The sequence below is a fragment of the Lygodium microphyllum genome, chromosome 18 (assembly GCF_053477565.2).
Source record: "Lygodium microphyllum isolate KBCC chromosome 18, Lygodium_microphyllum_v1.1.10, whole genome shotgun sequence".
Classification (NCBI taxonomy): Eukaryota; Viridiplantae; Streptophyta; class Polypodiopsida; order Schizaeales; family Lygodiaceae; genus Lygodium; species Lygodium microphyllum.
In genome coordinates, this window is record NC_141152.1 from 22,330,236 (window position 1) to 22,350,611 (window position 20,376).

General features: G+C 42.8%; 1 protein-coding gene across 8 annotated transcripts in view; it reads right to left on the reverse strand.

Annotated features, from left to right (window-relative positions):
* The window catches only part of LOC148020667 (uncharacterized), a 68,557-nt gene that overhangs the window by 35,696 nt on the left and 12,485 nt on the right, over positions 1 to 20,376 (reverse strand). For 7 of the 8 annotated variants that reach the window (XM_087698472.1, XM_087698471.1, XM_087698470.1 and 4 more), the window contains 2 exons: positions 7,790 to 8,207; positions 7,650 to 7,702 (listed from right to left, as the gene is read on the reverse strand). In XM_087698472.1, the coding sequence (XP_087554598.1) occupies positions 7,650 to 7,702; positions 7,790 to 8,090 (354 nt within the window). In that variant the 5' untranslated portion in view covers positions 8,091 to 8,207. Of the gene's footprint in view, positions 1 to 7,649; positions 7,703 to 7,789; positions 8,208 to 19,709; positions 19,774 to 20,376 lie in introns of all 8 variants that reach the window. The other variant, XM_087698467.1, reaches the window with a different exon arrangement.

Consider the following 20,376-nt stretch of genomic DNA (forward strand, 5'->3'; position numbering starts at 1 on the left):
ACAAACCCTGAATGCAAGATGCAAAAACACCACAAACAGAGAAGAAATAACTCTAAAGTGAATGAATCAATGTTGTAAATGAATGAGAGAAAGTACAAAATGCTCAAGGGCAAAGCTATCCAGCAGTTGCTGATGGCTCTCATGGGAGCAAGCTGAGGGATGTGTCAATGTGTATCATCCACCATAGACAAATCCCAATTGCAATAACCACTACTCAATGCAGAGATTGATGAAGAAAAGTGTTGACAACATAAACAACCTGCTATGGATGCTAATGCAAATCAAGCCAATGCTGGAAATGGAAGGGCAGCAAGCTGCAAACCAAAAGGCACCAGTCTCTATGGCTGGAACCAATAATTGCAACAATGTAACCGCCTGAAGATGATGGCAACTGATCACCGATAATGGGAAGTTAGGCGACTATTGTAGACCAAGTAGCAATTGTCACGAGGACATTAAATTTTATTGCTTTGCTTAGCATTTGATTAAAAGTTAACCAAATGTGCTAATGTCACTTACACATGGGAGGTGCAAGTTAATTATTTCACTATGTGGGACCTAAGATCCCAAGATATCAATTGGTGCCAAAGGCAAAAGTTGTAATAAGTTATGCCTAATAGATACTAGGTGGCATCCAGAGTCAGATTCAAGTGTAGACCAATTTATTAACCACTAATGTCAGTGGTGCCATTAGAGACTAGGCATTACTTAATTAATGCCAGTTTAAGGGTCAATAACTACTCAAGGATAATTTAAGGACAAATTGACCTAGCCAATTCACCTATTGGTTGGTAAATTTAATTTTCTGAGCACTAGAATAATTATTAAACTAATTTTTAAAATTAATATTCTAAAATTTAATTTAATAAGCTGAACAAAGCTAGAAAATGGAATTAGAAGGTTGCCAGTTAGCAAAACATTTCCATGCAAGTGGGAAAGGTGTTTTTAGGTGTTGATGGAAGTCTATTCCAACCATTGTGAGAGAAAAGAAGACTGTTAGAGAGCAAGGAGAGGCTGTTGATGTGATTTGCAACCACTAGGAATCAGTCCTACAGCATGTGATAGCAGTGTGGAGCCCTTCAGAAGCACATGACAACAGCCCAAGGTCCTTCTAGCACAAATGACAGCATACAGGAGGGGGCAGCAATCTTTCTAGTGGTCTTAAGCTGTAGGTAACAACTTCCATGGCTATTTGAGCAAGGCAATAACAGCTTTTCAACGTTTCTCACGATGAAACTCTAAAATTTATCTCTACAGCATTCTTTCTCATCCCCCAGTCATCTCTGTATTTTCCAACAATTTGAGTCATAAAAGAAAGAGATTTCTTTCAATCTCTGTTGTAAAACCTAATTTATAACAGAAATTAGAGTTTGACAACCACCTTGGGATGCATACTCAAAATTGAGAGCCTAGGACTTGAATTCCAACAGCTGAAATTAAGGAATTTCAAGAAGATTCAAGAGGCTATCCAATCAATATTAGATTTGTGGTTAATTTTGTCTTTCAAAAAGTAGGGTAAAGACCAACAATCCCTCAGCAAACCAAGGGGCAAATTGGTTTGGAGACTTACTGGTTAGTTTTGACAACAAGAGGCGCTTGGATTAGCGGAAGAGATCAGAGAATCTCAATTTCCATTTGCAATATAAGATAAAGTAATATCGCGAGGGACACTAGTTTTAGGGCTAATAGACTGTGTCCATTGTCCAAGATTAAAGTGGTAACATTTGCATTTTCAGTTTACGTGAATTTTACGCTTGCTATAATTAGTGTTAAACCAAGTTAGTACCACCCTTCCCTAGAAGGAAGGCTAGTTTCAACAACACTCGCTAGGGGCTCGACAACTAGTGGAAGAGGGTTGATGGCCAAAACTTGCAAGACAAGGATGGGCTAAATGATAGGCACCTTGTCTATTTATAGATGTAGAAGGATCCTCCCAAATTAGGGTTTTGCTTATGGGACACAAAAACTCTCTAGCACCGTGTATCATTTAATGAAACTTGTGCTAATTTACATATTTTAGAGTTGTTTTAAATAGCTAATCAATTTGTAATGCATTTTTAGCCCAACACCTTGGCCTCTCTGAGATGACCCTTTGGGCTCCCTTGCTAAAATAACCAAAGCCTCTATAGTCTTGGCAAGTCCTTGAACAACCACCATACATTCTTGGCTCGATGCCTTGACTGCCTTGGAATGAGACGCCTTGGGATAATTATGGGTTGAGTTTTGCTATGTAGTTCCTTCTTTGTAGCAATTTGGGGCTTTAGGGGAGAGGTTTAGCTAAGTAATGCATTATATACTAATTAGCTCTTTGTTATAGCCCCAAAACATGTTTTTTACTAGAAGTATCATTAAATGACCACTTTCATAGAGTGTATGTGTTCCACAAGAAAACCCCTAATTTGGGAGAATTCACTCATCTATAAATGGACAAGCTGCCCATCACCTAGCCCTAATCCTATTTGCAGATCATGGCATGGTGCTCGCTACCAACCCTCCATCAGCCATTGACAACAACTGTTTTCAGCCCTTCAAGCCTGCGTTTTCTTTTGGCAATTGTTGATCGACCTTCAGTGATAGTTCCCAGCCTTCTCATCCTACCTAGCAACCATCACACTAGTGTGTTTTTACTACTATAGGCATCTCCAACCTGCCTTTACTCATCAGCACATGTCGCTTGCCTGTCATGTCATCATTTGGAGCTAGATTTGTAGTTTCTACTATTGTGTACCACTCACTTGCAGATTATATCCAGCTTGCTGCCCATTCATCCAAGCTGTCCTAGTCATGTTCAGCTTGATCTAGACTCTCTAGATCTGTGTTTGCTACTGTACACATTCGAAGGCTGTTAACTGCATTTTTGGATCCATACAGAGTACGACACACTCTCTAACTCATATTCATTGCCTCAATCCTTCAAAGACACGAGTTCAAGGTTCAATATTCACCTTGCATACTCTGTTTGCTACATTGGGCATTGTACTTATTCATTCATCATTCATTTATCTTCAATATTCATTGTCTCTAAGTTGCCCTAGCCCTATTGAGTTCTTTTATCATTTTGTGCTTTGTCTTATGATTGTGTTTGTATTCTGTGTTCAAGTATTTCTCTACAAAATCTTCACCAAATTGAAATCAAAAACCTTAGGAAGATCCTCAAGCCTAGATTTAAGGCTAGAAGTAGCCTTCTATCTTAAATAGTGTAGTGACGAGTTAGACACGGAGATCGAGACAGACATTGGTGAGGAACCAAAAGTGACCTTCATTTTGTAAACCCATTTGCATAGAAAGGTTTTCTGCCCTTTAGGCAACTACACCAAGTCCCAAGTGCCATTTTTTTCAAGAGATTCCATCTCTGACAACATGGCTTTATACCATTTCTTGCTGTCCTGTCTGTCCATTGCTTCCTTGAAGCAAGACGGTTCACCACAGTCTGTCAACATGACATAATCAGCCACATTATTTGCACCAGGAACAAATCTATCAGGTTGTCTAGTAGCTCTAGACGATCTCCTAACTGAATGGTCATTGTTTGCTGGCTGTTCCTGCATATTTCCATTTTCAGCATGCTGTCTTGGCATTTCAGCCTGCAAATCAGTATTAACAGCTTGCTGTCCTGGCCATTCCTGCGCATGTAATGGCTCATTTTCATGGGCAATAGCTGGCTGATCATTTCCAGCATCATTTCCTACATTTACAGGTTCATTTACAGCAAGTATTTGCTGTTGTACAGTGGGCACATTTTGTTGTCCAAAAGGTATTTCTTCCCGAAATACAACCCTACAGACCTCCTCAGTCTTTTTGAGTTGTTGTGCATGCGATCTTCCCAGAAGATAATGTCATTGTTGCATACTACTTTCCTTTTCTCGGGATCCCATAATCTATACCCCATTTCACCCTCGTCACCATATCCTAGGAAAATGCATTTACACGACTTTGGCTCAAGTTTGCTGTGTTTTTCTTTACGAATGTGCACAAAAGCCTCGCAGCCAAACACATTCAAATGAGCATATGAAGGTGGCTTGCCCGACCGCGCTTCTTGGGAAACTCCCCCCCCCCCCCAAAGACCTGTTTGGTAACCGATTAATTAAGTGAACGGCTGTCATAACAACCTCTACCCAAAAACCATGGGATAATGCAACATGAGACAGCATCGTACGGACCTTACCCTGTATGGTCCGATTTATACGCTTTGCAACTCCATTTTGGAACGGATCTTTGCTGTCACAAAATGCCTGAAAGACCTTGGATATATATTCCCCACCATTATCTGAGCAAAGACACTTAAGTGTCTTATTTGTCTGATTTTCAGCCAATGCTAAGAATTTTTTAAACTTGTCAAGCACTTCATCCTTGCTACGAATAGAGTAAACCTATACTTTCGGTGTAGCATCATCGACAAAGGTGACAAAATATTTCTTTTTCCCTAAAGATAATCTTGGCATTTGACATACATCAGAATGTACTAACTCTAGAGGAGAAGATTTCAAAGAAATAAACTTTTTATGAGACGTCTGTGTATGTTTGCCATAAATACAATGATCACAATGCTCAAAATCAACATAACGAAAACAAGGCAAGTAACCCAAACGAGAAAGCACTTTCATTCCTATTTGACTCATATGTCCCAACTAGCCATGCCATAAAGAAACGCTTGGCTGCTCGGTCATGGCAACAACATGGTCACGCACACTAGATACATGAAGTGGATACAAAGTATCACTCTTGCAACCTTTGGCAATAACCCTAGATCCCTTGCAAATCTTCCATTTTCCATCACCAAAGGTGGTATGAAAACCATCATCATCTAGCTGCCCTGTGCTAATCAAGCTCTTCTTGAGCTGAGGTATATACCATACATACTGAAGTGTAAAGACAGAGCCATGCTGAAACTCTAACTGCACACTACCAATACCTGAAATGTCACATGCATAGTTGTCCCCAAGATGGATAACACCATGTCGACCCCCTGTATAGCGAAGAACCACTCACGATGAGGGGTGACATGAAAGGAAGCACCTAAATCAAGAATCCAAATATGCATGTCATCATCTGTATCTGCAAGTAAAGCATGTGCATTAAAATGTGAAGAGACAAAGAGTACATCACTCTAACTATCACTGTCATGAGTGACTACATTCACCTCTTCAATTTTTACACTGCTCTTCTTAGGCTGACTGTCCTTCTTCTCTTCTTTGCTATCATCTGTCTTCTTGCTTTTTCCTTTCTCTTTCTTCCATTTGTAGCAATCACGTTTAAAGTGACCCTTCTTGCCACAATGATGACATTCAACATCTTTGCCACGTGATTTACTGCGTCCCTTGCTATCATATTTGTCCTTTTGCTATGATCTGCTCCTAGTATGCAAAGCACTGGAAGACTTATTGGATGCATTGTTCTGCCAATTCATCTCTTCCATAAGTAGAGCACTCTCTACATCAGCATACAAAAGGATTACATTAGAATTGCTAATAGCAGTCCTGAATGTATCCCAACTCTCTGGTAGAGTGCAAAGCAAGAAAGTAGCCTTAAATTCCTCATCAATCATGAACTTCAAGGCAACTAGCTAGCTAAAAACAGAGTTAAACTCACTCAAGTGAGTAGACATTGCTGTATCCTCTTTCATACGCAAATCCATAAGCTTTTTCAGCCAATACACTTTGATTGCATCACTCTTTTGTGCATACAGTTCTTCCAATCTAGTCCATATAGCATATGCAGAATCCAAACCTTCAATGTTGAATAGCAAGGCATCAAAAATTGATAGCTCTATGGTTGAGCGTGCAAGCTCATTTAATTCATCCCAATCGTCTTGTTCCATGTCCGTGGGCTTTGCCCCTTTGGTTTTCTTCGGCTTTGCCTGCTTCTTTTGCGACAGGATATTGTAGCACTGCTTTTGCCAAACTACAAAGTTATGCGCGCCTTCAAGCTTTTTTATGTGCATCAGATTACTACTGTCATTGCTACCAGCCATGATTTCCAGTCCAAATGTGACCAAAAAACAGCAAATGCAGGCCCAAAACTGTCACACAAGTGTCCAAGGCACAAACAAGTACCAACCAACAATAAATGACCACGTAGAAGCACAGATTTCAGATCTGTAAATAAATTTTCAGAAGCACCAAACTATGTGATACAGCATTATCCAACTAATTACAGCTGTTCCAAGGGTATATGCATCACACTACAGGAGAAATCCCAAATTTTAGCTGCAATTTCTGTTGTAAATGTATCCGCGGGCATAAAATTTGACACGAACGGTCAAAAGCCCCAAAATTTTGTGCTCAAAGCATCAAACACACATCTGCATTTTCTCTGTCATGCATAGAACAGGCCAATTTTACCAAAATAGAGAAATTTCAGCAAAACCCCCAAATTTTACCAAGTGTTGATGTCCAAATTGTGTGGAATTCAACATGCATGTACATAAACTGACCAAATGCTACACAAATTTTGCCCAAACTACAAAAGCCCCAAATTGCACGGGGTCCAATGTGCATCAATGTCGAGAAATTGGGTAAATTTCAGCCCAATTTGTGCATGTACATGAAAAGCCCCAAATGTCGAGGACAAAATGTCACAAATTCCTGCAATTCCTGAGATAAATTTGCTTGTCCTGCATCGAATTCCCCAAATCTGGAAAAAGCCCCAAATATTTGAGCCTACACCTTCACAAATTTGCACCCTGTGCTTGCGCACGCAAACACCTGGAGGAGAGGAGGTAAATCAGACTCGAAAATTTCTGATTTTAAAAAAATATTTAAACCGTTGACCTGCCTGTCATCCATACAGTCATGTCGCGTGACGGCTTGTCACTCGTGCAGCCCGACCGTCACGCCGCCTGACCTGGTCACGACTGCTGGTCATCGCCAGTCCAACAATCGTCGCCTGGTCTGCAACGTCGCCTGCAGAAGTCACTTGTGCTGCCCGCTGGTCGCACGTCAGCTGCTGTCCATCACGCCCACTGACTACGTCAATTGCAGTCGCCTGCTCCAGTCAACTGCTGCTGTCCTTCGTATTCTGAACCAATCGACTGTCTCTTTTGTTCATAAGCCCACCTGAGAATCCTGCAACTGTTGAGTTGTCTCTTGCTCGCTCTGATACCAGTTTGTAGTGACGGGTTAGACACGGAGATCAAGACAGACAGTTGTTACACACAGTGAGAGACAGAGAGAGTGAGATAGAGCAGAGTCGAGAGTGAGCACGTTTGTAAGTACAATGACGAGAGTGTACCTTTAGGTTTTTAGATAGATATATATGTGTGAGTACAAGTGCTAAGGGTGTGTTCACACCCGAGCACATTTAAAAGGCACGAGGCCTTTATTCCCAAAAAATAGAAAGCTTTGGGTTTTTAAGGACAAGGAAGGGCAGAAAAGCATTGTGCTCATATCAAGGTTTCCTAGATTTACAAAGCATACATGGGATACAATTTATCATACATCTTACTAGCATAAGTAAGACCGCAGATATAACAAGGAGAAACCAACATTGAGACTTCAATACTAATACCATGTTATTCATAGCTGAAGATACTACTTAAACAATATTACAAACACTCAATAAGAAGAACCATGTTTCTTAAGATTTTCTAATCAAGATTATACCTAAACAAAAAGATTTTAGCGAGAAGTTATAATAATACAGGAAACAACCTCTTTTAAGTCGAGAGCCAAATGCCCAGTTAACCCAGAGCTATGAGCTTGATCTGTTACCAAAACAGTCATAGAAACTGAAATCAGACCATTGAGACAAGAAAAAGTACCCCAATCAGTTTGTATTGTTCACAGCTCACCTATGTAGACATGCAATTTGGATCGTGCATCTGACTTTGAAAGATTAAGATGGCATATCAGTATCTTATCTATTGGACATTCATTGTGTGATACTTGAAATTCTCCTAAGGCTACTTGCTTGCTGCTATAAAGGGCTGTCACTTTTAAAAAGTCCCTTTTTGGGCTACTGCTTGTTGGCACCAGCACATCAGGTGTTGAAACGTGGGAAGGCAATCGTGTTACTTTCAATAAATGTACCATAAAATAAAACTGCAATACTCTATGCTTCACCAGCTCATGCATAGGTGGGCTGACATTCATGCTGGTTCGACACTGGAAGTGATTTTGGTTTTAACTCTGCGATACTTTCGGTCTACAAATGTATGAAAAGGAAGAAGTAATAAGGTATACATAGCGTTTCACCCCTGAAGATTGTTCCTGCAAACAAAGTAACATCTTTCATTCAATGTGGATGGAAAGTGGTGTTCATGAGTTTCAAGCTATGCAACAGGAGTAAGTTTGAAATTTACAATACCAAAACAGAGTGACACAGTTAGGTTAAAACATTCATAACCTAGAAACAATATCCTTTGTAATTAGGCTAATCTAACTTTTAACTTTAGAGACCTCTCCTGAAATCTATGGACCCCCAAGGGTATTCAATGGACAAACTTATGGTCATGCCCTTATTAATTGTAATTTTCTGTTTTGCCAGATATAGAGGCCACACTCCAATGGATTGATCATGTGTATGTGTGATTTTGACCCTTATATACTTGAGTTCCAACCATATGTGCCTAATTGGGTCATAATAGGTGGAAGTGTGCACTACCTTTTTTCTAACCAACTCCATAATCCACCATATGTGTAGCTATTCATTACTGGCCAGCTCTAATGCAATATTCTATCTAGATGTCTAATGTAAATGAAAAATAAACTGAATTTCAAAAAGTTGTACAAACACAAGTATGGACACTCACATATATGAGACAGAAATGGAGAATGAAGAGGATTGTGCTCAAATTTTACACACTGAAACTACACACTCCTTGATAACTGTATGAATCACCTCAGCTTAGTGAGACTCTGCTATCAATGGGGTGACTAATCAGGTTGGCACAACACTAATAAATCATATTGTTTGGGATGGCAATGGAAGAAGGAATGAAGACATGAACACAAAAGCTGAAGAATCTCCATAGATGGCAAAACAATGAGCAAGACCAAATGGCAGCCCTAAGAGCGTGAGATGCACGAGTCAAGGCATTGCTGAAAGACGGACAAACCCACAATGTGGTTTCTAGGCCAAAAAGCAAGAAAGAGAGAGCATTGGTCCTATATAGAAAACCCTAAGTGCAACCTAAAACGTCCAAGTGGACTAAAGTGTCTGGCCACAATGGACAAAATGACCAAGCTAACCACAAATGAACAATAAATGTCAAAGCTCCATGGCGTCCCCCCTAAATCAATGATGGAGCTCACAACTAAGAGATGAAGTACATGTACTAGTAACACCCCCTCTCAAGTCCTGGATGGAGAACAAATCTAGAGCAAAGCTAGGAATACCTCTAAAAGAGATCCACTGAGGTTCGGTACTCCACTTCCAAAGAAGTCCTGGAGGCTGCCTCTATAGAATACCTGACTCTACCACAAAGGACTCCAAGAAACATCACTAATCCAAGTAGTCGTGGAGAAATCCCTAAAAATACAACTAAATGCACAAGTAGAGAAGTGGGGCTCAAGAAGACATGATTGCATGCACTCAATTGCTGTAAGATAGCTGGCATGAAGGAAACTCTAGAAAGAAGCTCCCAAAGTCCATCCTATAAGTCCTCCAGATGAAAGGGTGTGTAGGCCAAGAGAATAAGCCATGAAGCTTTTGATATTGGGAAGCAATGGCTGACCTCCTCTATGCCAAAAGAGAAATCTCCAAGCTTGAAATCAAGGAAGTTGTAATCTCTGCAAGGTGGACAAGGAGCGCCTGAGGACAAAAGTCCATAGGAGGGTTCGGTGGACCAATCAAACCCCTTGGGTGTAGTAGGGGCAGGTTGAGGAGATGATCCTAAAGCCATGTGACCAGCAAGTTGATACCAATCAATACAGGTACCTTGTGTTAGCCTACCTTATTTTGTCGGTCTGTCATCTCTTGGTTGTGAGCCCTAGTCAAAGTCTGATAGGGACATTTGGAGCTCTAACTATGTTTTCTTCTAGATTGGTGTGCTTTTCCTTTGTTTGCCATTCAACGATTTTTTGCAGCATGCTGCGATTTTCCTGCAGTGGCCACGTCAGCATTTCTGATAGGTTTGAGGAGTGTGTTCTACATGAGCACAACCGCTTCTTTGATGGATCACTTGTACAACATGATGTCCAGTGAGATCAGCTCAAGATCTCTTTCTTGATGCAAGCTTGTGGGGGAATCTCCAAGTGATCCTCCAGTCTTGCCAATCGGGGCCCCATCCTCATAACTCAATTCAGCTATCGCCGACACTAACTCTTCCCACTAGTAAGAGTGTCTTCACTTTACCCTAACATCTTTGGCTTGCCTTCTCTTTGGGAGTGAGCATCCTACTAAATTCTAAAACCAAAACAAACACTCGTAAAGGCATCTTAAGCACTTTCATTGAAGTAGAGGTATTTGTGTCCTATGGTCTCATGTGGTACTTATGCTCCTTGTATCTTCAGTTTGGAACTAATCGCTACAGAATGTTCCATCTTGATCAAAGCAAAGAAGACCTGGATAGTTCAGTACTTATGCTCCTTACTTGTATTTTCAGTTTGGAACGAACTACTATAGGACATACTGTCTTGATCAAAGCAGAGACTTGGATAGTTCGGCACTTCTATCTCCGTTGCCCCTCTTTGGTTGGGCTTCTGACTCCAGACCAGCATGGCTTCTTCTGTGCAGGTTGACTTATAGCCTTCCTTGACGCTACCATGGAGGCCATTCATTTCGCACATTTTTCAGCTCAACGTGTGCTTCACTCTTCTTCATTGGGTGCTTCTCCTTGTAAGAATACGCTACGGAAGAGAGACACAAACTTAGAGAGAGAAGGGGAAGAGAGACTGAAATGAACACAGAGAAGAGAAGGAAAAGACTGCATTGATCTCAAAATAAAGCTAAATGCACAACAGACTGATCAGTCCCTGCATGCAACTTGAGGCATCAATAAGGACACCAGATCAGGCTGATGATGGAGGCAAATAGCAGGTTGAACTGAGAGACTGGCTGACTGCAAAAGAGAATGGCAGCAACTAAGGGGCAGACTGCTATTTATAGCAGGCAGCCCCTAAATCTGGCAGACCTGCTGCAGACGGCTGCATTTAATACAGCCCACCTGAATGAAACAGGTCACCAGCCCCAAAACCAGCTGACTAGTGTGAACACGGACCATGAACCCATTAACACTGAAATGCAGTGGAGCTTGTTCACTATCTGGAAGTGTGAACACTCTAAAACACACTAAAACTGAAATGCACTGAAATGCATGAACAGAGCTCCTATGTCTCCATCGAACTCTGACAAAGCTCACAACCAAGAGATGACCAGCATGACATACACAAGAATGCTAACACCCCCTCCCAAATCCTCGGGAGTGTCTGAAAAACCCAACAACCTCATGTAACGGAGCATAGAAGCCTAAGAGAGAGTTTCACGAAAAGATACCACTGCAATGTCCTCAATAGAATAGTAGACCACCACTAGCTTGGACTCCACAATCCATTGCCAAACATAATGGTATTGAAAGTCAATGTGTTTTGTACAAGCATGAGACACGGGGTTCTTTGCCAAACCAAAAGCACTCCCATTATCCACGCATAGCACTATAGGTCCTGTCAAAGATTAAGGCCACGGTCGGCTACTTCTTGCTACTTCAAGGGATAGCTCCCAATCCAAGGGAGAAAACAAAATATGTACCGGAGCATCGAGTGTCAACATCTCCATCCCAATCAAAGTTACTCCATCCTCCAAGAGTGGCCCCCTCTCCATACATAATCCTATAGGAACGAGTCTCCTAAAGATAAAGAGTAAAATGCACAATGCGGCTCTCTGGTAAGTCTGTAATGAAGTGTTTATGGAAGAAGACAAGAGTGCCACCACATATGAATGAGCCAGATAAGGGAGAAGACAAGGCACCTACAATCTAGTAGGGGAACACCTACAACAAAGAACTTGGACTCGGGGTCCATGGTGCATGAAATGGGCTTACAAGTATCCATACCAAACTCCAAGAGAAGCTCGGATATGTATCTATGGTGAGAAATGAAAATACCTTGTGCAAACACATAGATCTCCAAACTAATAGATGCCCAAATCTATCATCTCAAACTCCTAGCTCAAAATCTCCTATGTAGAGTCCACCTCCATTGTGTGGCTACATGTAATGACCAAATCATCCACATAAAGGATGACTAAGACACTCTTAGCTCTCCAACCAATAGTAAATGTTGAGGTCATAATCTGATCAATGGAAACCACTTTGAAGAAAGAACCTATCAATACCCTAGTACCAAGCCCTAGGAGCTTGGTATTTCATTTATAGACCCACTTCACACCGATCACTTTCTGCTTTCCTAGATATGACACCAACGTTGAAGTCTCACTCTGCTCAATGGAATGGAGTTTCTCTTGCATAGCATGACACCAAACATCTTGTACCAAAGCCTCCTCAATGGTAGTAGGCTCTATATCCTCTCATAACTTGCATAATTCACACAAAGTGAACACCCCTGCTATGCTTGTATCTTGGCTAATTGTCATGGGCCCACTGATGTCTCTAAAAAGGATGACACTCACAAATCCTACAAAGCTTCTAGAACCACCATGGAATAATATAGGGCTTCTCCTCCTGCAAAGGAGGCCTCGGGACCTCTAGAAGCTGTGATCCACATGTATGGGAAAGCGACTCCCCCTCACTAGGTAAAGAAGGCTCTCTCCTCATGGAGGAAGGAAGGCTCCCACATATGGCTCAACATCCCTAAAGAAACTTGAGAGCATGGAGATGGAGTAGGAAACTCATAAAAGAAGACAAAGGAACCAATAAAGCCAATAAAGGTCCAGGAGGCAAAGAAGGAGAAGGGGGAGGTGTCAAAGACAAAGAAGAGGTGCCAAGTGGAATCCTAGAAGCTAATGGTGGTGCCAACAATAGAGGAGGCAGTGGAGTCCAAGAAGATCCACCTAAAGTAGAAGCACCATCAAAGGGAAGGTTGGAAGCCATAGCCTCATCAAACACAACATCCCAACTCACCACTATCTTGCTGGTCTGGGGATCATAAAGCTTGTAGCCTTTGGCTATCTAACTATAACCAACAAAGATTTACTTCTTTGACTTAGCATCGATGGCCCTCTGTTTCTTGTCAACATGGATGTAGGCATCGCATTTGAAGATGCAAAAATGGGCAATGGATGGCTTTTTGGCCAAAAAACGTTTGATAGGAAGTCATTGAGCTAAAACACGCTTTTCAACTAATTAGCATTCTTGAACAGCCCCAAAACACAATTGATGAAAAACCCTAAAAAGGGGAGTGGTTCGAGAGAGTTTCAGTGGTCCCCCAAAAACCCTAATTCATTGGGGCATCCTTCAACATCTATAAATAGACAGGCTGCCCCCATTCAGCCTTATCCCTTTTTGCAAGTTTCTCATCCTTATGTGCAAATTTCAACCATCAGTCTACCTCCACGTGGTTGTCCAACCTTCACAACTGCCGCCACCTCTCCATCAACCCTTGTAGTGCCTTGGCGCCTTCCTCCAGGCTGTCGCCCACTGTCTGGTGCCATCTCCCAGACTGTGTTTGGCATCCACCTGCCATCGCCAACATCTCCACCATCTCCTGGTGCCTACATTTGACCCACATCAGCCAGGCATTAGTCTCCACACCCTCCAGCTGCCTGCGTGTGGGCTCCCTCTACTTGGCGACAATGTGGTTGCTTCCCTCTCCATCACGCAACATCCTTCAACTTGTGTTTGCACCCTCTTGGAGCCGCCTGGCATCATCTCTCTCTTCTACACATGTCACCTCAATCTCCTTAGCCTCCCGACATGAGTGTTTTGCAAATTCCTCACTCCACACTCCAACTGGTGGTCATAGACTTGTCTCCGATGGACGTCACTCTCCGACACTTTGCTCTACCCTTGAGTATCTGTACACTCTTACATTCATTTACAGCATTCGTTCACTTCAGAGTTGTGTTCTTCTCTCCCTTCTTCTATTTGTGTTTGATTTTTTGTGTTTGAGTTTTGAATTTTGCGTTTAGGGTTTGAATTTTGTTTTTTGCGTCTGTGCCTATCTCTTTGTGTTTCTGTCATGGTCATGCACTCTGCGTTTCCTCAGTATAAACCCTAGCAGTTTTCTTCACGTAATATCAGAGCCGATGCTCTTGTAAAGAGTATCCTATGAATATTGTGGAGAGTTTGGTTTTACATGAGGCACACAATACGACTCGTAACCAAACCAACATGTCACAGTCACCTTCTTCTCCATTTCCTATAATGTCCTATCAAGCTTCTCCATCACTAGAGGCCCCGAGACGGCATTATGGACTCAGTAAGGAGGACGACTCTCCACCTTCACCGTCACCTTCTTTTTCTACTCCCATTCCATATTTCACCCACATGACAGAGGAGGACTTTTGTTGAGCTAAAACACACTTTTCAGCGGATAAGCATTCTTAAACAGGCCCAAAACACATTTAATTAATGAAAAACCCTAAAAAGGGGAGCGGTCCGAGCGAGTTTCAGTGATCTCCCAAAAACCCTAATTTTTGGGACACCTTTCTACATCTATAAATAGACAGGCTACCCCCATTCAGCCTCATTCCGCTTGTGCAAGTTTCTCACTCCACGTGCAGATTTCAGCCATTAGCCTCCTCCCACCTGGCTGTCCAGCCCTCGTGACTGCTGCCACTCCATCCGTGTTTGCTCCTACTGCTGGCGCCTTCATCCATGTTGACGTCAACTGCTGGTGACATCATCATCTGCTGCGATCTGATCATCCAGTCATCGCCAGCCACATCAGACATTGTTTCAACCTTCGCGTGCGCCTGTGCAGCCTAGGCATCAGCTGTTCATCATCCTGCGGCAATTTCAGATCTGCGTTTGCTGTCTGGAACAGCCACCAGCCATCATACACACTGCTCCTATTTGCATTTGCTAATTAGCATGTGCTGTCACTTGCTTTTACAGCATCTACATCCTCTGACACACTGACTGGTGATTACAAACTTGGGATCCGTCTCCAATGGACATTACTCTCCGACATTGCTCTGCCCTTGAGCACACTGTACACTCTTACATTCATTTACAGCATTCATTCACTTCAGAGTTGTGTTCTCTCTCTCCCTTCTTCTGTTTGTGTTTGAAACCTTGACAATTTTCTTCACATGGTATCAGAGCTAGTGCTCTTGTAAAGAGTATCCTACAGATATTGTGGAGAGCTAGTTTTTGTGTGAGGCACACAATACAACTCGTAACCGAATCACAATGTCCCAAACACCTTCTTCTCCAGTTCCTATGATATCTTATCAGGCTTCTCCATCATTGGAGGCCTTGAGACGGCATTATGGACTCGGTGAGGAGGACGACACACCACTTTCACCTTCACCTTCTTCTTCTACTCCTATTCCAGATTTCACTAACATGACAGAGGAGGAATTTGAGAGGTACTATCCCAACAAGTACAATGATGTTTACACCCCTCCTACCAGTTTTGCTACCACACCCGGACCGGTTGGTGAGGCTAGCCACCTCTTCAATCATGGAGGACAAACGGCATTCGAAACGTCTGGTGACACTCAAAGTTGCAGTCTTTGTATGAATCCACATGTATCAATTCAAGTACCTTCTTGCATACATGCTTTTCATGTGAAAGTATATGCATTGCTTGCTTTTCAAGTTGATATACTTCATATACTTTATGCCTTCTAGGCTCACAATACAACTCGTAACCGAATCACAATGTCCCAGACACCTTCTTCTCCAGTTCCTATGATGTCTTATCAAGCTTCTCCATCATTGGAGGCCCTGAGACGGCATTATGGACTTGGTGAGGAGGACGACACTCTACCTTCAAATTTCACTAACATGATAGAGGACAATGATGTTTACAGCCCTCCTACTAGTTTTGCTACCACATCCGAAACGCTTGGTGAGGTTGGCCACCTCTCCGATCATGGAGGACATACGGCATTCGGAACGCCTAGCGATCCATCTTCATCATCTTAGCCTGTCAGGTTTGTACAATTCTTTTGTGTTGCATGAATCAAAACCCTCACCTGTTTCTTCTTTTGAGGTATAGGATCCAGATGGCTTTGCATATGTGAACTTCAATAGAGGGGACTCACGAAGCAAATAGAATTCAGATACATCTACAGCTTCTGTTTCATTTGAGCATATCACACACTTCTCACTTCCCTCCCATCCTACCCTCTTCTATATCACACCTTGATCACCTCTCATCATCTTTCCAAAACCTTGGAATACACTCCACATCTGCATCACACACCCTAGGGGTTGGATCTTCCATCTTCGCTCCTAGCACCTTTTCCTTCTCCACCCCATTCTCTACCTATTTGCACCATGGTACTTCATTAGGGGCAATGCCACCCTTTAACATAGTGCCTCTCACCTTTCAACACACCCATAACTCCTACGTCGACTGTGATGGGCATCCCCCTCACTATACCCAGCTTCCCATCTCACATGCCCACTCATATATAGGGGTTTCCATCCTCAACTTATGGTGCGTCTTCCCACTCTCCTTGAGTTACGCCTACGCAGGGGTTCCTATCTTTTGCTCCCCGTGTTTCCATCCCATCTCCTTGGGTTTCTCATGTGGCTACCATGCCCATGCCTAGTCAACCCACTCTACCTATGGATCCACCTTGCACACTACCCGCATGCCTGGTGGGCACTCTGGGGTCCATTCCCAAGTGTACTTCACTCCCCTATCCTACCCACACTACACTTTTTCACACTATCCATCTCCGAGCACTATCACTCCTATTGCAACGGCCAAGAATGCCTTCACGGACAAGACACGTTTTAACCGGTCGAATTTCACCACTTGGTCTAATTTCATGCAACAAGTGCTTGAGTCTCAGGGTCTTTAGGACCTTGTCATTAGTCTAGAGCCTATGCCGAACACTCGACTAGCTCACCCTGACTACATCCGTCAATGGAGAGCCTGCAATGCCACAACCAATGTTGAGCTGATGCAAGGATTGCTTCCTGAGTTTCACTCTCAATTGCAGCACTTCCCGCTCGCGTCAGAGCACTGGAATCACCTTCTCGACCGCTATGCAGCTCGTGATCGTACTCGGCGCATCAATCTCCACTTTGAGCTTCAAGAGTTCTCTATTAAGGAAGGGGATGATCCGAAAGTCACGCTCGCTGAATATAGGCGGTTACTTGCCAAGTTCGCCACTACTGACTCTCCAAAGTCAGATGACGATCAGGTTACATTCTTCTTGAATAAGTTGCCCGAAAAGACTTCAATTTCATTCAACACATCATCTCCCAAACTCGATTGCCAACCTTCTATGAGTTTCAATGCCAGTTATTGCGTTACGCAAGGCTTTATGATCAAGTCCACAAGAAATCCTCATCATAGCCTCATTCAGAGGCTAGAGCAGAGGGGATTGGTTACCTCTTCTTCGAGAGGGAAAACCACAAGTGGCAAAATTTTTCGCACTCTTAGAGTCAGGCCCATAGGATTCATTGTCCTTAGCTTTTCCCTTCTTTTGACTTCCACTGCATTTACTCACACACATACACATTTATTGCATCTATTTTGAGTTAGATTTTCTTTCTATTCTATTTTGCTTTGGAGCATCTCACCACTAACCTCTGTGTTTGCAGATTCTCATCACTTTTGCAGGGTTTTGTCTTTCAGTATAGGGCTAACTTGCAGTTTGCTTTGGTCCTACCTGGGCTAGAGACGTGGGGATGTGCACCATTCCTTTCATGGTTTCATCATCTTAGGAGTGCTTGCTCTTCTTCTAGCATGGCGGTTTCCCCTCCCGAGGCGGATCGTGCAGCATCTCTCTCGATGCTATCATGGCACTGACTTCTACCTTGCTCTTCTAGCAGGGTGCTTCATCCACTTCCTCCACTTCATCTTCTTTCATTCCTTATGGTTCTCGGCACCATATGAAGACCGACATCAGGCTCCTCTTCCTTCTTCGGCATCTACATCCAGGTTGAAAGGGGGTTCTTACCCTTCTTGATATTCTACAGGCTTCAGCACTTTGTCTTCGACATCGGCTTTTCCCCCCCTGTTATACCTTACCCTTTGTATTGCATGATTTCATCATCTTTGTAGTAGGGCGCTTCAGCAAGTGAACAATTTCCCCATGAGGAACACTGTCCAAGTGGCATCTACTGCATGAGCATTCTTCAGCATGTAGCATACTTTGCATCTCATTGTGCAAAGCGCCACTTAAGCGGATCCTAGGTTGTTTCCACTGGCAGCAGATGTCACCACACCACCATCCTCCTTCATCACACGGATACCTCATCACCTATTTTTCCTCGTCATCAACACCTTGAGTGGATGGGTTAGCTTATACTGTTTTGTGATGTGTTGGATGTACCCTTCCTACTCTCATCTTTTGGGTCACTATTACTCAATCGACCGCATCCCATCAAATTTACCTCACTTATTCAACCCAAAAAAAAAAGTTCCATATAGTTCCATCCGTCTTTGTAAAACTTGGTAGGCCACTCGGCAACCGACATGCACCCTTTGTCCAATGTCCTCTCCTCTCTAGGGTGACTCCTTGGATTCCCTTGGTAAGATAACCATCACCTCTATAGTCTTAGTAGGCCACTGGGCAGCCAACGTGCACCCTTTGTCCAATGCCCTGGCTGCTTTGGGGTGGGATGCCTTGGGATCAATAAACATCAAAGTGGTTGGCCTATCCTTTTGACTCAGTTTTGGGCGTAAGAGGGGGTGTTGAGCTAAAACATGCATCACTTACTGATTAGCCTCTTAAACAGCCCCAAAACACACTTAAAAATGCTCTTTTAGAGTAAAACCCTAAAACGGAAAACCGTTCGAGAGAGTTCAGTGGAAACCCTAATTTTTGGGACGCCCTTCCACATCTATAAATAGACAGGCTGCCCCCATTCGGCCTTATTCCGTTTGTGCAAGTTTCTCACTCCACGTGCAGATTTCAGCCATTAGCCTCCTCCCATGTGGTTGTCCAACCCTCGAAACTGTTGCCACTCCATCCGTGTTTACTCCTGTTGCTGGCGCCTTCATCCATGCTGACATCAGCTACTGGTAACATCATCATTTGCTGCGATCTGATCATCCAATCATCGCCAGCCACATCAGACACTATTTCAGCCTGCTGTTTATAGCAAACTGTGCACAATTTCCAGCCGCTGATCGGTGGTACACTACTACGTTTACCAGTTTCCAACCTCCAGACTGCTACGTTTTGGTGACCAGCCTGCTGCCATTCACTATTCAACACTCCTACACTCCGACTGGTAGTCATAGACTTGGGATCCGTCTCCGATGGGCGTCACACTCCAACATTGCTCTGCCCTTGACCACACTGTATACTCTTACATTCATTTACAGCATTCATTCACTTCAAAGTTGTGTTCTCTCTCCCTTCTTCTGTTTGTGTTTGAGTTTCTGTGTTTGAGTTTTGAGTTTTGCGTTTAGGGTTTGAGTTTTGCCCTCTGTGTCTGTGTCTGTCTCTTTGTGTTTCTGTCGTGATCGTACACTCTATGTGTCCTCAGTGCAAACCCTAGCAGTTTTCTTCACACGAATATCCAACCCCTAGTGTGTGTGATGCAGATGTGGAGTGTAATCCAAGGTTTTGGAAAGATGATGAGAGGTGATCAAGGTGTGATATAAAAGAGGGTGGAATGGGAGAGAATTGAGAAGTGTGTGTTACATGCTCAAATGAGACAGAAGTTGTAGATGTACCTGAATTATGTCTACTTCGAGAGTCCCCTCTATTGAAGTTCACATACGCAAAGTCATCTGGATCCTGTATCTCAAAAGAAGAAATAGGTGAGGGTTTTGATTCATGCAACTCAAAAGGATTGTATGAACTTGACACTGGACCTGGCTGAGATGATGAAGATGGATCGTCAGATGTAAAGTGGTCATCTCACATGGTCATGGGCACCCATGACCTAGTTTGTGGGTGGCCTCTACCAGAATGGTATGCAACCACAATGGAAGCAAAGAGACAGAGCTAACAGAATTGTTGTAAACCCAAAGAACATAAAAGAAGAAGAAGAATATATATACGCAAAGAGAATCGACTCAAGAAATGGAATCCGTATACCAAGGCTCAAGAGTCTGTACAAAGGTGCAAGTTCTACGCAACCTGTAAAGTGTCGCAATCTCCCTCTCTCCAACAAGAAGCAATGTGCTTGTATACCCGAACGAGTAACAATGAACAAAGAGCAACCAATATACAAGCTGAAGAAATTCAAATAAATCACCAAGTCGCCCAGCATTAAATGTGGATAGAAATAAGGTCAACCATTATTAAATGAACCAAACTCAAATTAGCAAAATATACAAGCTGAAGAAATTCAAATAAATAAGCAAGTCGCCCAGCATTAAATGTGGCTAGAAATAA